This window comes from Tamandua tetradactyla, chromosome 11, assembly GCF_023851605.1.
Source record: "Tamandua tetradactyla isolate mTamTet1 chromosome 11, mTamTet1.pri, whole genome shotgun sequence".
In the NCBI taxonomy this organism is placed as follows: domain Eukaryota; kingdom Metazoa; phylum Chordata; class Mammalia; order Pilosa; family Myrmecophagidae; genus Tamandua; species Tamandua tetradactyla.
The window spans coordinates 6,399,019-6,418,050 of NC_135337.1; the positions used below are offsets into that span (position 1 = coordinate 6,399,019).

At 35.6% G+C, this 19,032-nt stretch overlaps 1 protein-coding gene across 4 annotated transcripts in view; it reads right to left on the minus strand.

Moving 5' to 3' along the window:
* Positions 1–19,032, minus strand: part of SYCP1 (synaptonemal complex protein 1) — a 188,026-nt gene that overhangs the window by 128,852 nt on the left and 40,142 nt on the right. For all 4 annotated transcript variants that reach the window (XM_077119795.1, XM_077119793.1, XM_077119794.1 and 1 more), the window contains 3 exons: positions 3,831–3,925; positions 3,174–3,358; positions 1,849–1,916 (listed from right to left, as the gene is read on the minus strand). In XM_077119795.1, coding sequence (XP_076975910.1) covers positions 1,849–1,916; positions 3,174–3,358; positions 3,831–3,925 — 348 coding nt within the window. The remainder of the gene's footprint in view (positions 1–1,848; positions 1,917–3,173; positions 3,359–3,830; positions 3,926–19,032) is intronic.

Genomic DNA, 19,032 nt, shown 5'->3' on the forward strand with positions numbered 1-19,032 from the left:
GATTACTAAAGAAAAGACAAAGCAAGTAAGTAGAAGTATAGTGGGATCAAAGAAAAAGAGACAATATCAGAAGGGTTAAAAATCCAAATTATTTAGTTTCTACAAGTTAAATAATAAGAGTTAGAGGTGACAGCACTGGATAACCAATTAGAAATGACAGGTATGAGAGAAGGAAGGATAGCAAGTAACTTCCAAGATTTCTGGTTTTGAAAATTCTATTAGGCAAAGAAGGAAAAAAATTAAGTATCTTTGCCACTGTTAATGCTACTCTCCTAAGCATACAAAGCATCTCTATCCCTTAAAAGCTACTTTCAAAATCTACATCTTTTATGAAACTTTTCCCAACTCCACAGTCCACACTGACCTCTAGCTTCCTCCTGGTATTAGCACGAACACACTTCCATCAATAAGAAATTTGTGAGCATCCACCCCAAATACATAAATGTATAAAATATGAGATACACTGTTATATATTTACCTAAATGTATAAAATTTGTAGTACGATAGGAAACATTAATAACATGTAAAAATAAATACAAGTTTTAATATTTTCTTTGCTTACCCTAATGGAATTGTTGCTCACCCCTCTCATTTTGCACACCATTCTCTAACAGTTTAATGTATTTAATCTTTCTTTCACAATAATCAGATTTCTCAAATGCATGGTATTTCACTTCTGGTATATATTCCCACAACATCTAAGCAATGCTAAGAAACACACATAGTAGCATATTACAGTTCTAGAGTTCCTTATTCAACTGTCTGAATTTATTGCTCTATTATTTAAAAATCATTTTGAATTTTTAATATAACAAATAGTCACTTACATTTCATTGTTATACTAAATTGTAATAAATAAATAACCATTAAAGATATTTTGAGGACCAAAATTATTCCTTAATTAACTAAATTTAATGGAACAATTCTAAAGAAAAAATATATAAGCAGTGATTTAAAACCCCACCTTATTGCTTGGAAGGAAGATTAAAACATTAGATAAGATATTCATCTACAATTATTCTAATGTAAGGTAACACTAATTAAATAAAAATATTTACCATTGGATAGTACAATTTTGGCTAAAATTGTTAATTTAGTGGAAAACTAAGTATTGCAAAAGAAAAACCATAAATATCGTTCAAAAGTTCAACCAAATATTCTATCTGTGGAAAATTTTGCAAAGCAAATACTGCAGCACTAGACAATCTTAGTTGCAAGAATTTTAACTGTACAAGTCTTCAGAGCTAAGGTTAAAGCTTATGGAAAGTTATAGACATATTCTAGGGAAACAGCAGTCAAGTCATGAATATTTTAATTGGGAAAATAATATTTTATATCTTTTTAATTCTCTTCTTCTGATGTGACACGTAATTATTAGAATTAGAACTAAATGGTTATAAATTCACAAAATAATTATAGAATTTCTCTCTCTCTTGGCCATGAAAGTTGCAGAATATTAACAATGCCATATTGGAAAATAAGATCACATTTTCCTATCAAGAGTTCATAATCCAACATGAACAAGCAATGAAATTTTAAAGTTCAATTATAAACTATAAAAGACATTTTCCACTAAGAATCTGTAAGACCCTGAGTCTGAAAATAAGGAAAATAGACTACAAAACATCTCTTGGGTTCCTTATACTTGTAGGATTCTGTGAACTACAAAGCGAAACAAAGTCTTTCTTAAGGTTTAAATTTTCTATTTTCTAAAAATTGAATAAACACAATTATCAAAAAATCACTATTGGCATATGGCAGAGAAGTTTTATTTTATTCTGAAATAGTGTTTTAAGATTTTATAATCACAATATTATCAAAGTACTCATGTTGTTCTCTAAATCTTACCCAGCTCACTTGATTTCTTCTCAAGCTCCATGGTAAGTATTTTCAATTGATCTTCATTTTTTCCCAATCTTGAAAATATATTATTTTACAATACAAAATATTCGTTTAGTCAAAATTCATCTAGTAACTAAAATTGGTATAATTCACCAATTAATATATCTTAGCATAGATTCATCCACTCAATAAGCATTTATTGGGTACCCACTATGTCCCAATTATTGTGATATTCTAAAATAAATTATCACTATTATAAATATATAATTGCATATCAATTTCATCTACATAAAACCCTAAGACTTATGTTCATAATTTTGTCTCTTAGCTATTGTTGAAAATCAATTAAACCATTTCATAACTACAAAAGAAACTGAGTAGGTAACTACTGTTACACTGAATTCAGCCTTAGGAACAATATAAACACGAGAACTTTTGCAATTTGTTTTATTTCCTAGTTTTCTATTTCCTCATCTACAAAACTGAGGTAATTGGAACAGATAACATCTTAAGAATCTTGCCAAGATAAATCAATCAAGAATATATAAGATTAGGGGATCTCAAAAAGCTAAATTTTCTTATTTCACCACACATGAGCAGTGGAGAAGAAATATGCAAGGCCCAGGCCATGACTTCACAGAGGAACTTCTTCCTCTCTCTTCATGAGAGCTACCAGACTTAATTAACCCCGATGTTAATAAAACAAAAATAATTACCCAGGTCTCATAACATAGCATTATATGGATATTTCCTTAATATAAATTAGTAAAAAATAGAGTCTTTAAAGTCTTTAACACTCAAGTTTCAGACTTCTATCTAGATGAAATACAGATGAATAAGTTTATTTTCTATATGATTAGTCTTAGTCATTAATTTATTCACCCATGAATTCAACAAATATGTTTGAATACCTACTCTACACCAGGCTAAATTCGAAAATCAGAAAGAAGTTTGCAGAACCCAGTAAAGCAAATACATGGCCTAAGAAATTATTTCTATGAGTTTAATAATCTATAATTCCATTAATTATATATATACATTATTATAATATATATAATACCATTAATATATATTAATTATAATGAAATTATACTGCATCAGCTCATATGAGTTTGTCTACATAACTGGACTCTACGGCAAAGCATGCATGCGATCTTTCTTTAAGATACCTTCTTATCCATTAGAAACTTTTAAAATCTATTCCTACCTTACATATTAAGAGACTTAGTTATAATTGTTATAGGAACTAAAAGTCAGTTGAAAATGAATAAAATGGCACTGAATATTAGAGGTAAATTATTTTTATGCAGCTAATTCAGAAATATTTTTACCTTTGCTCTTCTGTTGTCAATAATTCTTTCAAATTGCAGATAGTAGTTTTAAGTTCAGTAACCACAAATGAATGAGCAGTTTTAGCTTTATTAAATTCTTCCATTTGAGCTTCTTTTTCTTCAGTGAGCTGATATATTGCGTTTGTTGCTATCTGTAACTCTTCCTCTAAAGCCTTGTGAGTAGTCTAATTGAAATAAAGTACAAAACAAATGACTTTAAGCCTTAAGAAAGAACAGCTGAACTCATGTGCTTCTGTGAATTTTCTGCTTCCTAATCCTCTAACCAATCTGGAATGCCCACCTACTACTTTTATTTCAATTCACCAGTTCTCCAAAGCCCACCTATAATCCCAACTCCTCCAGTAAAGTCTTCCTAGCCAATCCACTCCACAGTGTTCTTTCAACTCTTATAACAATTATAGCTCTTCAATGCCTGAATCATTCTGTTGGTATTTGGCATAGTCTTATGCTTTAGTTATACTTTTTATGTGTTTTTATCCAGTGTCCCTAATTAAACTATAAGCATTTTGCAGACTGGTTTACTTCTTCTCTATTTGACACTCCAGATCCTTGTACACAAAATTAATATTCAATAAACAATTGTTGACCAATTGATAGTGTGAGATTTATTACACACTAATTATTTTTAAATCATACCTCACTTCTTTTCAAAGATATTTTAGTGTCTTCTAGTTCTGATGTCAAATGATCCTGCTTCTCTTTTGAGTCTTTTAAGTTTTCATTCTGTAATTCTAACAGAGAAAGTTACAGAAAAGGTAGCACTCGATAGAAAATACACACTAAGAAAAAAACTGTTATTTATAACAATCATTCTTTTCCTCCATTGGATACTCCAAAATGAGGAAGAATTACACAAATGTAGGTGTACTGATATTGGTCATTATCAATTGTAATGGATTATTTTCAAGACTGTTATGTCCCAAGTACTCAAAGATGAATACATAAAGGTTATGACTGCAGCATTTTTATAACAGCAAAAAATGGAATCCTAGATATCCATTAGGGAATTGATTAAATTATGGAGGTAAATGCATATAATGGTTTGCCATATAGTCACTGAAAATGATTATATAGATGTTAATAACTGAATGTTAATTTGGACAGGTGTTCTAAAGTATCATGGACTAAAACTGGCAGGTTAAAAACAATATTGATGTAAACAATACAGGAAAAAAGGTAAGGATACCCACTAAAATATTCAAAGTAATTTATCTACTAATGGTGGAACTGTTCAAATTTTATTTATTGTTTTTGTCTATTTTGATTGTTAAATTTCATAAATGTTACAATTCTTCATTTATAATATTAAACTATGAAGAAAGCAATGACTCCACTTAATACCTAATGTTTACTGAATATTTACTAAGTGCTGTTGCATGCATTCTTTTTTTTTTTTTTTTTTGGTATGGGCAGGCTCCAGGAATCAAACCCGGGTCTTTGGCTTAGCAGGCAAGAATTCTGCCACTGAGTCACTGTTCTACCGTCCACATGTATTCATTTCTAAATCTCATAAAAACACTAAAAGAAGTTCATGATCTGCCCTGGATTCAAATTATACTATTCCCTTTTACTAGCTACCTGGTCTTGGCCATGATATTTTTGCCATAGTTATTTTCAAAGGATCCTGTCAGGATCAAGCAAGAAAATGCAATGCAGTGCTTAACCACAGTATTTAGCATATAGTCAATGAATGTTAACTGCCATATTATAATGATAGTAATGGTGACACATGCTAGAAACTGGGCTTTACTGATAAAGGTGCTTACAATATAACAGGGCAGGCAGAAAAACAAGCAATAAGTGCTTATAGAGAGAGTCACTAGACGCTCTGGGGATAATACACAGAGGCGAACTGAAGCCAAATACAGATATATGAGGATTCAAGGTAAGAGGAAGCAAAAATAGAGGGAAGTACAAAGGAAGGTTTCCAGAAAGTGACAAGTGAGTTGAAGCATTTGAAAAACAGTAGGAATTAGCAAGAGAACTGGGAGTTGTGGAAGAAAATATCACAGGCAGGTCAAAGAGCATGTAGAAAGGCAAAAATGTATGTAACAGTTAGCATAACACATCCTAAGATCTAGAGGAAGTTTATTTTAGTAAGATGAGACAAAGTATGTGAGAAGAGTCATGGCAGTTATGATTAGAAATATAACAAAGAAATATCATAACAGGATTTATATGATTTGCTTACAGTTTCATGCTCTGTAAGTCATGAAAAACATGAAAAACAATGAAGGGTATTAGGCAACAGAATGATATTTCAGGTGTACACTTTTAAAACATCCCATTCTGAATTGGTATAAAGTAAAGGACTAACTTTCCACTTTAATGAGTAATCTCTTCATGTTGTAATCTCTGGTAGTAACCACTAAAAGAATAGAAACAGGTTATATAACTTCCAGAGCAGTGAAGGAAAAAAAATTGAAATAACAAAAAATAATCAATCTAGTACTTCTGCTTCCATGAAGATGGACTAGATGTATTTCTCCCCATTCCTCCACTATGTACAACCAAAAATCCTCAATACTAAATAAATTTTAAAAAAAGACTGTGAAAGATAGCAAGAAATAAAAACCAGGCCAGAAAGAGACCTCAGGACCTTAGAAACAACACAGTGGCAAATTCTCTGGGTTTTCTTTTTTGCCTCACATATTCCAAACTTAAAAGGTGAAGAAATAAACTTAGAAATGCCAACATGCACAGACAAAAAGAATTCCAACAAAACATCTACTCTCTATACTCCAAGGATCAGGAAAGGCACAGTCTAGCAAGACTCTACTCCAGCCATGCCCACAGAAAAAAACTGTTGCCCCAACCCCACCAACAAAGGCCAAGTCGGAAGCTTAGATTTCTAACCTCACAAGGCTATAAGGAGACACTCAACAACCCCTAATGAGGCGTTGTGTCTGTGAAGGCCAAATATGGAGCTGAGTTTTTCATCCTCATCAGCCAGTTCTGAATTTCACCCCACAACAGGGTCAACAGAGACCACTGGGGATATTAGTATATACCCACATTCAGCATTAACAAGGACTCCCTACTCTTAAGTTTTCTAAATTATGGTTAGTGGTTAAAGCAAATATTATAATACTTTCTGACTTGGTTCTAAATGTATGTAAAAAAATTTTAAGACAATTTTATTATAAAGAGGGAAAGTTAAGGAGATGCAAAGAAAGGAAAGGCTTTCATGCTTCAATCGAACTGGTAAAATGACAACCCAAGCAGACTGTGAAGTTATGTATATATAATACAGTGACTTAGAGAATCACTAAAAAAGTTATACAGAGATATACACACAAAGACATTATTGGTAAATCAAACTAGAATTCTAAAAAAATGGTCACATAACCCACAGGAAGGCATGAAATAGAAAACAGAGAAACAAAAGTCAGAGAAAATAAACTAAAAACAAAAAAATAGTAGATGTAATCCCTAACATATTGATAATTATACTAAATGTAAATAAAATTTAAGACAGAGATTAGCATAAATATAATTAAAAGACAGAGATTAGCATACAAGATACTGAAAAGTTATCTACCTACATGTGTCTACAAGAAACTCACTTCACACGTAATGATATAGTCACTTTGAAAGGAAAAGGAAAGAAAAATATATATCATTTAAGTATTAAAGGAAAACAGGAAGAGTTTTATTAATATCAAATAACATAGACTTCAGAGCAAAAAAAATTACCAAAGACAGAGAGGTACATTATATAATGATAATAGGGTCAATCCACTAAGACTACCGCAATCCTAAAGGTATATATACCAAAAACAGAGCTGCAAAACAGGTGAAATAAAAACTGTTAAAATTGAAAGGATCAACACACAAACCTATGTTATACTGGAAGATGTTAACACCCCTCTCTCAAAAATTGACAATTAACAATTGGACAGAACATCATTAAGAATACAGAACTCAGCAACCCACTATATTACACAGAATGATGGCCCCCAAAGATATCCACATACTAATCTTTGGAATCTTTGAATAAGTTACCCTACATGCAAAAGGGATTTTGAAATAGGAATGACTACACTGTACTATTCAGGTGGACCCAATATTAGGGCCCTTATATAAGCATAGAAGTGGGATGAAAGTCAAAATAGGAGGTATAATGACAGAAGTAGAGGTCAGAGTGAAGTAAGGATAGCACCATGAGCAAAGGAATGCAGGTGGGATCCAGAAGTTGAAAAAGTTAAGAAAGAGATTCTCCCCTAAAGTCTCCAGAAAGAATACAGTCTTGCCAACAGCATCTTGAAGTCAGCCCTCTAAGACTAATTTTGGATATCTGACCCCCAGAACACCATAGTAGTTCATCTGTGTTGTCTGAAATCACTAATTCTGTGATAGTGTCACAAGAGGAATAGAAAATGAATACAAACAACAAATTGCATGGTCTAATAAACATTTACAGAATACTCCACTCTATCCAACAACAAAATACACATCTTTGTGAGTTTCCACAGAACATACACCAACATATAACATAAACTGGACCACAAAACAAACATCAAAGACATAAGACTGATTCGATATTCATAAATCCATCAGTATAATCCACCATAACACATTAAAGAAAAATAACATGATAATATCAACTGACACATAAAAAACATCTGACAAAGTTCAATATAATTTATGACAAGAACTCTTAGTGAGTTATGAATAAAGGTTAATTACTTCAACTTGACAAAGAGCTTTTACCAAAAAAATCTATATCTGGTGACTTCCGGGCCAAGATGGCAGCTTAACAATGTGCGCATTTTAGTTCATCCTCCAGAACAACTACTAAATAACCAGAAACAATACAGAACAGCTCCTGGGGCCACATCAGTGACTGGACACACAGCATACCCCAATCTGGACCACCTGGACCGGCTGTGAGCCCCCCCAGCACCGTGAGTTCCCTAAGCCATGGTGGCCGGTGCCCCTCCCCCACAGGCCACTACCCAGAGGGGAAAGGAAGGTGACTTTACCAGCAGCAGGGGCTGAACCCAACCAAACATCAACTGTGGAATTAATTAACAAATTCTGACCACTAAAAATAGGCCCCCAACTCAGGTGAACCTGGTCAAAGACAAGGTCACTCATTTTTGCCCCGGTGACTTCCCCAAGGGAAGGGAGAAGCCGAACTCAGGTGGAATCCCTCTCTCAAGGAATTCAGACACCAGGGCTTGGTAATTTGAAACCAAAGCCAGCCTACAACCTCTGCCCAGTCTCCACCACGCCCCCAGCCAAAGTTAAAGGAACCGCATCATCTTATGCTGGTGGGACCTGCAGGCAGACAAGCACCACATACTGGGCAGGATAAGAAAAACAGAGTCCAAAGACTTCACAGGAAAGTCTTTCAACCTGCTAGTCTCACCCTCGGGGAAAACCGACGCAGGTGACTCTTTCTTCCTGATAGGAGGCCAGTTTGGCCTGGGAAAATCTGGCCGCGGTCTATAATACCTAAGTAGACCCTCCTAAGTGTGGGGGGGGAAGGCACCATACAAGCAGGGTAAGAAACAAGAAAACAAGAACTGAAAAATTCCTCTCTGTTAAACAAAACTTAATTTAGAGGTCCAGATAAAACTGAATTGAATGTCAAAGAAAAGATAGACAACAAATTCATCCAGCAAGAAAACCCGAGGTAAAAGAAGTGCAAGCAATCTCCAGAATAAACAATTTAGGTAATTAAATGCCTAGACGCCAGCAAAAAATAATGAATCACACTAGCAAAATTGAAGATATGGCCCAAAGGAACAAACCAACAATTCAAATGCGATACAGGAGCTGAAACATTTAATTCAGAATATACGGACAGACATGGAAAACCTCATCAAAAACAAAATCAACGAATTGAGGGAGGATATGAAGAAGGCAAGGAATGAACAAAAAGAAGAAATAGAAAATCTGAAAAAACAAATCACAGAACTTATGGGAATGAAAGTCGCGGTGGAAGAGATGAAAAAAACAATGGAAAACTACAACAGTAGATTTCGAGAGACAGAACATAGGAGATCTGTACTGGAGGATGGAACATCTGAAATCTGGCAAGAAAAAGAAAATATAGGGGAAAAAACGGAAAAATATGAGCAGGGACTCAGGCAACTGAAAGACAATATGAAGCACATGAATATACGTGTTGTGGGTTTCCCAGAAGGAGAAAAGAAGGGAAAAGGAGGAGAAAAACTAATGGAGGAAATTATCACTGAAAATTTCCCAACTCTTATGAAAGACTTAAAATTACATATCCAAGAAGTGCAGTGTACCCCAAAGAGAATAGATCGAAATGGACATACTCCAAGACAGTTACTAATCACAATGTCAGAGGTCAAAGAGAAAGAGCAAATCTTGAAAGCAGCAAGAGAAAAGCAATCCATCACATACAAGGGGAGCCCAATAAGACTATGCATAGATTTCTCAGCAGAAACCATGGAGGTGAGAAGACAGTGGGATAATATATTTAAATTATTAAAAGAGAAAAACTGCCAACCAAAAATTCTATACCCAGCAAAATTGTCCTTCAAAAATGAGGGAGAAATTAAAACATTTTCAGGCAAAAAATCACCGAGAGAATTTGTGACCAAGGGACCAGCTCTGCAAGAAATACTAAAGGGAGCACTAGAGACAGATGCAAAGACAGAAGAGAGAGATGTGAGAAGAGTGTAGAAAGGAAGACTATGAGTAAAGGCAAAAAGAAGGAAAATTAGATATGAGATAAAATCCAAAAGGCAAAATGGCAGAAGAAAGTGCTACCCATGCACTAAATGTTAATGGATTAAACTCCCCAATCAAAAGACACAGACTGGCAGAATGGATTAAAAACAAGACCCATCTATATACTGTCTCTACTCAAAGGACATGAGGGCAAGGACACAAACGGACATTTGCACACCAATGTTTATAGCAGCATTATTTACAATTACCAAGAGATGGGAACAGCCAAAATGTTCATCAACGGATGGGTGGCTAAACAAACTGTGGTATATACATACGATGGAATATTATGCAGCTGTAAGACAGAATAAAGTTACAAAGTATTAATAACATTGATGGACCTCAAGAACATTATGCTGAGTGTGATTAGCCAAGAATGAAAGGACAAATACTGTATGGTCTCACTGATATGAACTGACATTAGTGAATAAACTGGGAATATTTCATTGGTAACAGAGACCATCAGGACATAGAATCAGGGTAAGATACTGGGTAACCGGAGCTGAAGGGATACAGATTGTGCAACAAGACTGAATATAAAAACTCAGAAATGGACAGCACAACACTACCTAACTGCAATACCATTATGTTAAAACACTGAATGAGGGCAGGCCACAGTGGCTCAGCAGGCAGAAATGTTTGCCCACAGTGCCAGAGGACCCGAGTTCAATTCCCAGTGCCTGCCCATGTTAAAAAACAAAAAAAAAATAGTGAATGAAGCTGAATGTAAGAATGATAGAGGGAGGAGGGCTGGGGGCATAAATGAAATCATAAGGAAAGATAGATGATAAAGATTGAGATGGTAAAATCTAGGAATGCCTAGAGTGTATAATGATAATGACCATATGTACAAATTTTAAAATGTTTTTGCATGAGGAAGAACAAAGGAATGTCTTTACTGAAAATAGATGGTAATTAATATTTTAAAATTTCAACTTATGTGTGAGACTAAATCAAAAAATGTCTACTTGGTACAAAATTTATATTTTGACTAGTGCATCTCCTAATATAACTTATGTAGATAGTTGGTTGAACAACATAAGTACATGGAACCTTGGGTAGGACATTAGATTTTATTGGCTTGCCCAGAGTGATTTGATCAGTGAGTGGAAAAGCATTTGCAAAGTCCCCTTCGGGGAATGGTGAGAACGGGGGAAAATTCAACCTCCCCAAGTTGAATTATTGATATTCTCACAAGCAGTGTGGACAACCAAAGTTATAGGCTGAGCCCCCAGTCTTGGGGTTTGTTCACATGAAACTTAACCCCACAAAGGAGAGGTCAAGCCTACTTAAAATTAGGCCTAAGTCACCCCCAAGAGAGCCTCTTTTGTTGTTCAGATGTGGCCTCTCTCTCCAGACAACACGACAAGCAAACTCACCACCCTCCCCCTGTCTACATGGGACATGACTCCCAGGTGTGTGGACTTTCCTGGCAATGTGGGACAGAAAACCTAGAATGAGCTGAGACTCAGCATCAAGGTATTGAGAAAAACTCCTGAATGAGCTGAGACCCAGCATTGAGGGATTGAGAAAACCTTCTCGACCAAAAGGGGGAAGAGTGATATGAGACAAAGTGTCAATGGCTGAGAGATTCCAAACAGAGTTGAGAGGTTATCCTGGAGGTTATTCTTACGCATTAAGTAGATATCACCTTGTTATCCAAGATGTAATGGGGAGGCTGGAAGGAACTGCCTGAAAATGTAGAGCTGTGTTCCAGTAGCCATGTTTCTTGATGATGATTATATAATGATATAGCTTTCACAACGTGACTGTGTGATTGTGAAAACCTTGTGTCTGATGCTCCTTTTATCTACCTTTTTAACAGATGAGTAGAGCATACGGAATAAAAATAAATAATAGGGGGAACAAATGTTAAAATAAATTCAGTTTGAAATGCTAGTGATCAATGAAAGGGAGGGGTAAGGGGTATGGTATGTAAAATTCTTCTTTTCTTTTTCTGTTTTTGTTTTATTTTTCTGTTGTCTTTTGATTTCTTTTTTTGAATTGATGCAAATGTTCTAAGAAATGATCATGATGATGAATACGCAACTATGTGATGATATTGTGAATTACTGATTATATATGTAGAGCAGAATGAGAATATATTCACGATGGTTGTATTTCTTGTAATTTTTGAATTAATAAAAAATTATAAATAAATAAATAATCTATATCTAACATCATACTTAATGAAGAAAATTTGAATGTTTTCCTCATGAAGATGAGGAACAAGGCAAAGATGTCTGCTGTCACCATACGTGTTACAAAAGGTATTAGAAGTTCTGGCCAATGCAACAAGGCAAGAAGAAGAAAAAGCACATTGATTAGAAAGAGAGAAATAAAACTATCTCTATTTTGCAGATGACATAGCTGTCTACAAAGAAAATTGAAAAGGATTTTTTTTTGTATGCTGTATGGCATGGTGACATTTCATTCTTTTTCCACATGACTATCCTATTATTGCAGCACTGTTTGCTGAATTTTTGTTTTTTCTTTGTTTGCTTGCTTGTTTGTTTTGGGGGAAGTACATGGGCTGAAAAGGATTTTTTTTTAATTCTAGAACTAGGAAATGAGTTTAACGAGGTCTTAGGATACAAGATAAACAAACTAAAAAATCATATTTTTACAGATTATAGATGAACATATACAAAACAAAATTAAGACCACAATACTATTTCCATTATTTCAAAAAATATTAAACACTTAGGTGTACACTTAATATATATAGAATCCATATGTTGAAAATTACATAATGCTAATGAAAGAAATCAAAGACCTAAATAAATGGAGACACATACCATGATCACGGGTTTGAAGTCTCAGCATAATAAAGAAGTCAATTGACCCCTAAATTGATTTATGGGTAAAAAACTAAAAAAAAATTCAGTAATATTTCTATACACAAGCAATGACCTAACAGAGAAGGACTGAATTAAGGGGAAAAAAATTCATTCAAAGCACCAACTAAAAGAATCAAGTACCTAGGAATGACTTTAACTAGGGATGTAAAGGACTTGGACACAGAGAACTAGACGACACTTTTAAAAGAAATAAAAAATATCCAAATAGGTGGAAAGACATTCCATGCTCATGGATAGGGCAGTTAAATGTACCTAAGATGTCAATTCTACCCAAACTGATCTACATATTCAACACAGTACAAATCAAAAATTCATCAACCCACTTTCAAGACTTGGAAAAGTCAGTTAGCACATTTATCTGGAAGGGAAAGAGACCCAAACAGCTAAAATCACCCTTAAAAAAAATGAATGAAGTGAGAAGATTAACACTACCCAATTTTAAAACATATTATAAAGCCACAGTGGTCAAAACAGCATGGTACTGACACAAAGATAGATGTATTGAGCAATGAAATTGAATCAAAGCACAGAAATAGACCACCAAATCTATGATCAACTGATCTTCAACAAGGCCCTCAAATTCACTGAACTGGGACAAAATAGTCTTTTAAAAAAATGGGCATGGGAGAACGGGATATTAATAGCCAGTAGAAAAAAAGAGGACCCTTACATTACACCCTATGCACAAATTAACTCAAAGTGGATCAAATGCCTAAACATAATAATCAGTACCATAAAGCTCCTAGGAGAAAATGTAGGGAAACATCTTCAAGACCTAGTAATAGAGGCAACTTCCTAAACTTTACACTTAAAGCACATGCAATGAAAGAAAAAATAGATAAATGGGAACCCCTCAAAATCAAATGCTTTTGTGCCTCAAAAGACTTTGTCAAAAATGTGAAGAGGCAGCCAACTCGATGGGAGAAAATATTTGGAAATCACACACAGGACAAAGATTGCATATCCTGTCTACATAAAGAAATCATACAACTCAACCACAAAAGAACAAGCAACCCAATTATAAAATGGGTTAAAGATATGAATAGACATTTTTCTGAAGAGCAAATACAGACAGCTAAAAAGCACATGAAGAACTGCTCATTCTCAATAGCTGTAAGGGAAATACAGATCAAGACTAAAATGAGATAACACCTTACATCTGTAAGAATGTCTGCTATTAAACAAAGAGGAAACTACAAATGTTGAGGAGGATGTGGAGAAACTGGGACACTTATTCACTGCTGGTGGGAATATAGCCACTATGGAAGACAGTCTGGCAGTTCCTCAGAAAACTAAACACCAAGTTGCCCTATGACCCAGCAATACCACTACTTGGTATATAAGCAGAAGAGTTGAAAGCAGTGACACAAATAGAGATTTGCATACTGATGTTCACAGCAGCACTATTCACAATCTCCAAAAGATGGAAACAATCAAGTGCCCATCAACAGATAAGTAGATTAACAAAATGTGGTATATACATATGATGGAATATTATGTAGCAGTTAAAATGAAATGATGTCCTGAACCACATGATAAGATAGATGAGCCTTGAGCACATAATGTTGAGTAAAATAAGCCAGACACAAAAGGACAGATATTGCATGATCCCACTTTTATGAAGATGGTAAAGGTAAAATCAGAGGCTTAAAATAAAGAACACAGGGGACCTAGAAATGCACAGAAGCTTGAGATAGATGAACACCTTGCTAATGAGGTTGAACTTAATTGTAAGGGAACAGACAGAAGTGAAGGTGGTTAACTAGTGGGGCTATAAATAATATTACCATATGGAAGGTGAACATGATTGAAAGGGGTTGTATAGACTCATATCCCATCAATTAACACTACAAATATAAATAAGTTCCCACATGAGAAAGGTATGAATCTCACATGCAAAAGGTATGAATCTTGTACAAAGAGTGTATAATTTTGGGGTATAGGGGGAAAATGATATTGCATGCTCAAGGCTATGTTTAACAGAAAAACATCAACAGTACTGTAGCAATACCAGGAATATACGATGGGGGGAGGGAAAACAGTTGGGGGGGTTGGATTTTCTATTTGAAATTATATAAAATTGAGAGTATCGATGGACTGTTTTTGGACATTATTAATGAGGCCCAGTAGATAGAGATGGCTGAAAGATGCACTGACTGAGAAATAGATTGGCAAACGATGGTGTAAACATATGATTGAACACAGTTCTGCCACAAAAAAAGGAACAAAGCTGTGAGGCATGTAACGATGTGAGTGAACCTGTGGAACATTTGGTGAGGCAAAATAAACCAGAAAATAAAGAGCAAAGGTTGTATAATCTCATTGAGAAAATACTTAAAAGAAATCTGGGTCTAGATTGTAAGCTCTTACAGCAGTCACATTTAGTTCAGAGTGGTAACTGTTACTTTTGGATTTTGAGGGGCTGTTATATATATATATATATAACTTGGGTTTTAAAGATAAGAATGAAGTAAATTGGATTGGGATTACAGTATTCAGAATACAAGGGTAAGGAAGACATTGTCTATATTTTAGAACTTTACCTACTCTTTGAGATCAAAGAAAGTTTTATTATGTTCAGAACTTAGGTTTTTTGTAGCACGTAATCTAACTCAACCTGTCTGGAAAGATCATTTAAACAATCCAAACACAGAGAGTTCAGAATAAGAATGAGATCCTATAATATTGCATAGCTTAATGTAATGCCTGCATACATCCTAGAGTATATTAATCAGATAATCAAAAAGGATTTGCAAAGGCCCTTGAGTAATGGGAGAAAAATTATGGAACTATTAAACTTTACCACGGATACTGTGCCAAACTTTAGGGAACCCAAATCAATAAGCCAAGCTCTTGATAGGTTACTCGAGAGGCTGCTCTTAAGCAAACTTCAGGTAGATATTGCTACTTATCATAACGTGCCAAACCCCGAACGAAACCATTTCAGCCAATCCTAAAAAACATTTAGGGCATTATATAAGATTCTACAAAGGTTCCATACACTAGGGTAACTTTCTAGAAACCTATAACCTCCAGATGGGTCACTGGACCAGGTAAGTCCTGAAACCTAGAAGTGCCAGCCTTTCCAGAACATCAGCTAGTCCATGTCCTGACCCCTTATTACTGACAGCCCTTCCAACATGAAAAGGAAGAATGGGCCTAGAGCCAAAATACCTTTAAGGAGTGGGAGAAAAATCAAAGGTGATGGTGGAGTTATACAGAAAAGGTAGGGTTTAACAAATGAATGTGATCACTGAATCATTTATATTGATATTTCTTTTAGTCTCCAGCATTTTAGCGCAGTTGGAAGTAAAAATCTATAATTGTGGTACTATAAACCCATATGTGAAATCACATCTACAACTAATTATTGCCTTGTGCTTTGAAATGTATTGCTTTGTATATATGTTTTTGTTTACAAAAAAAGAGAAAAAAGTTGATTGCAGTGATAAATGAACAGCTACATAATGATATTGTGAACTGCTGACTGTATGCTTTGCCTGATTATATTGTATGTATGTATGTATATATATATATCAATTAAAAAAACAGAACCACTATTTAAAAAACATACTGTTATCATAGCCTTGCAAAAATAATTCAGGAACGTGCTCTAACTATTCACCATGATGGTGCTAATATGAGACATGGGGAATAAGCATCTGAAATAGATCATTCTGCATTTATTTCATGCCTTCATTTGTTTTCCACATTATACTGTTTTTATTTAAACAGAGGGAAAAAGCTTTCTTCAAATTAAAAAAGAAAAACATTGGAGACACTGTGTAGTTGCTAGAGAGCTGAAAAAGGTGCAGACATATGGAAATGCTTGGAGTGCTAATAGAGAAAGCAGACACCTATACACAAACATTTTGACATGCACAGCCCAGCAACGTTCCCTTGTGCCTTCCCATGAGATGCTAAGCAAGCCAGAATGGAGAGTTGTTTCACAGAGGATCTACGTGAAGGTACACAGATATTTAGAGAGGAAAACACTGGCATCAGAAACTGAAAACAATGGAACCAGGAACAAGGAACAGCAGAGCCAGCCATATACCTTCCTATGTGACAGATATCAACTTTTTTTGAATCAGGGTATCTTTCTCTAGATGTCTTAGTTTGAATATTCTTATGTCCTTAGAACTGCAAACTTGCAACTTAATAAATTCAATTTTCAAAAGTATTCCATTTCTGGTATATTACATTCCAACAGCATTTATAAACTAAAACACAATTCAATGGAGAAAAAACAAGCTTTTCAACAAATAGTGCTGGAGAAATAGGATATCCATATGCAAAAATAAGGAGCGTCAACCTAAAGCTCTCACTTTCTACAATATTAATGCAAAATGGATTACAGACTTAAATACAAAACATAAATTTATAAAACGTTTAGAGAAAAGCTTAGGCAAAATTCTCTGGGATCTAGGCCTATGAGAAGAGTTCCTAGACTTAGCATCAAAAGCACAAATCATAAAAGAAGAAATTTATACATTGGGCTTCATCAAAATTTAAAACATTTGTTCTCCTTTTAAGAGGAGAGATATCATAGAAGATGGCTGAGTAGGAAGCTCTGGAAGTAGATTCCATCTTCACTAAAACAATTATTGAGCTGACAACAATTGTCTGAATCAACAATTTTGGAACTCTGAATGTAACTGAAAACCTGTAGCTTACAAGAATTAATTGAATACATGCAGCTTCCAAGGGAGTTTCTGATGAAGAAAGACATTGATAAATTTCACTGAATTTTGGTATCACACACAGTATCTCTATCCTGGACCCCAGCCCTGCAACAGAGAGACATGAGAATGGCAGTCCACTTCCTGATGGAGCTCACCACACCTAGGAAGGGTAGTAAGAAGCTTGTCCTCCAAAAACTGTGTTTTGATCTGCCTGGCAGATCACTGAGTGTACAGAAAATAAACTGGCCATTGGTTCAATATCCACATCCTGAAGTGACTTCCCTAACAGCATCAGTTTATGGGATTTAAAGACACAGAACACTGAATTTTTTCCTTATATTTATTTACCAGATGTAGGAATCTCAGGAAATCTCTATCAGGTTACTGGCTGACAGCAGAGATAATAAAAGAGAGATTTCAGTGAGCACACTTGAGAAAGAATATAGTCTACAAAAATAGTTCATGGAGAGGGGGCAAGATGGTGGCTTAGTAAGTTGTGGAATTTAGTTCATCCACCTGAGTAGCTAGTAAATAGCCAGGAACAGTACAGAACAACTGCTGGGGCCACATCAGTGACCAAATACACAGCGTATACCAGTCTGGACAAGCTGGACTGGCTGAGACCCCATAAAGAACTGTAAGTCACTCAAGCTGAGGTGGCCCAGACCCCTCACCACAGGTACGGCAAGTTGGCTCCCTAGGGGAAAGGAAACAAAATTTATTAGCAGCAGAGCTTAGCTCAGCCAAGCTCCAATTACAGAATTAATTAACAAATTCTGACTACTGAAAATAAGTCTCCAGCTCAGATAAATGTGTAATAAGAGATAAAGGTACTAGGAGTTTTTGCCCAGGCAGAGGGAGCAGGATGGACAGAAACAAACAAACAAAACAAACAAACAAACAAACAGGCTTTTAGAGTTGGACAGCACAAGATACTTGGAAAGAGGTGTGTGGAGAGCCGCCTCCCGGGTCTGGCCTAGTGGACACGCTGCGGCCTGCTCTAGAGTTCCCCCCGCCCATCGAGTGAGTCAAGATGGCGCCCGCATCCTGTTTCCGCGTATGACGTACGCACCCACCAACCCTATCTTCCAATCACCTCTGTATACGTGGCACTAACCTATTGGGTTTGGGCACAGTATATAAGAGGTTACCCGGACAGGGTGGGGGGAGACGACCCATAGGGAGCCGTACCTGACGGCCGCATAGAGGTTGTTCCCCCGCGGGGTATTCTGTCCCGCGCGGAACCTGTTACAGAGAATGCAAGCTTAGCTCCAGTAAAGGTCTGTGCTCACAACTGCAGCGTGTCTCGAACCCGTGTCTGTCACTTGAGTCGGTTTGTCTGCGTCTGTCTCTCTCTCCCTCCTGTTCCCTCCGCCGGCCGGGGACCAGAAGCTGAGCGAGACGGCGCCGGACAGAGGTGGACCCTAAAAAAGGGGGTAATACATACAGCCTGGAGATACATAGGGCCACGCACAAACTCAAGCTCCTGACTGACAAACCAGAGGAAGAGAGGTCTGGCCCTAAAAAGGATTTTTGTTTGTTTATATGCTTTCTTTCTACTACTTAAAAGCTCATTAGATA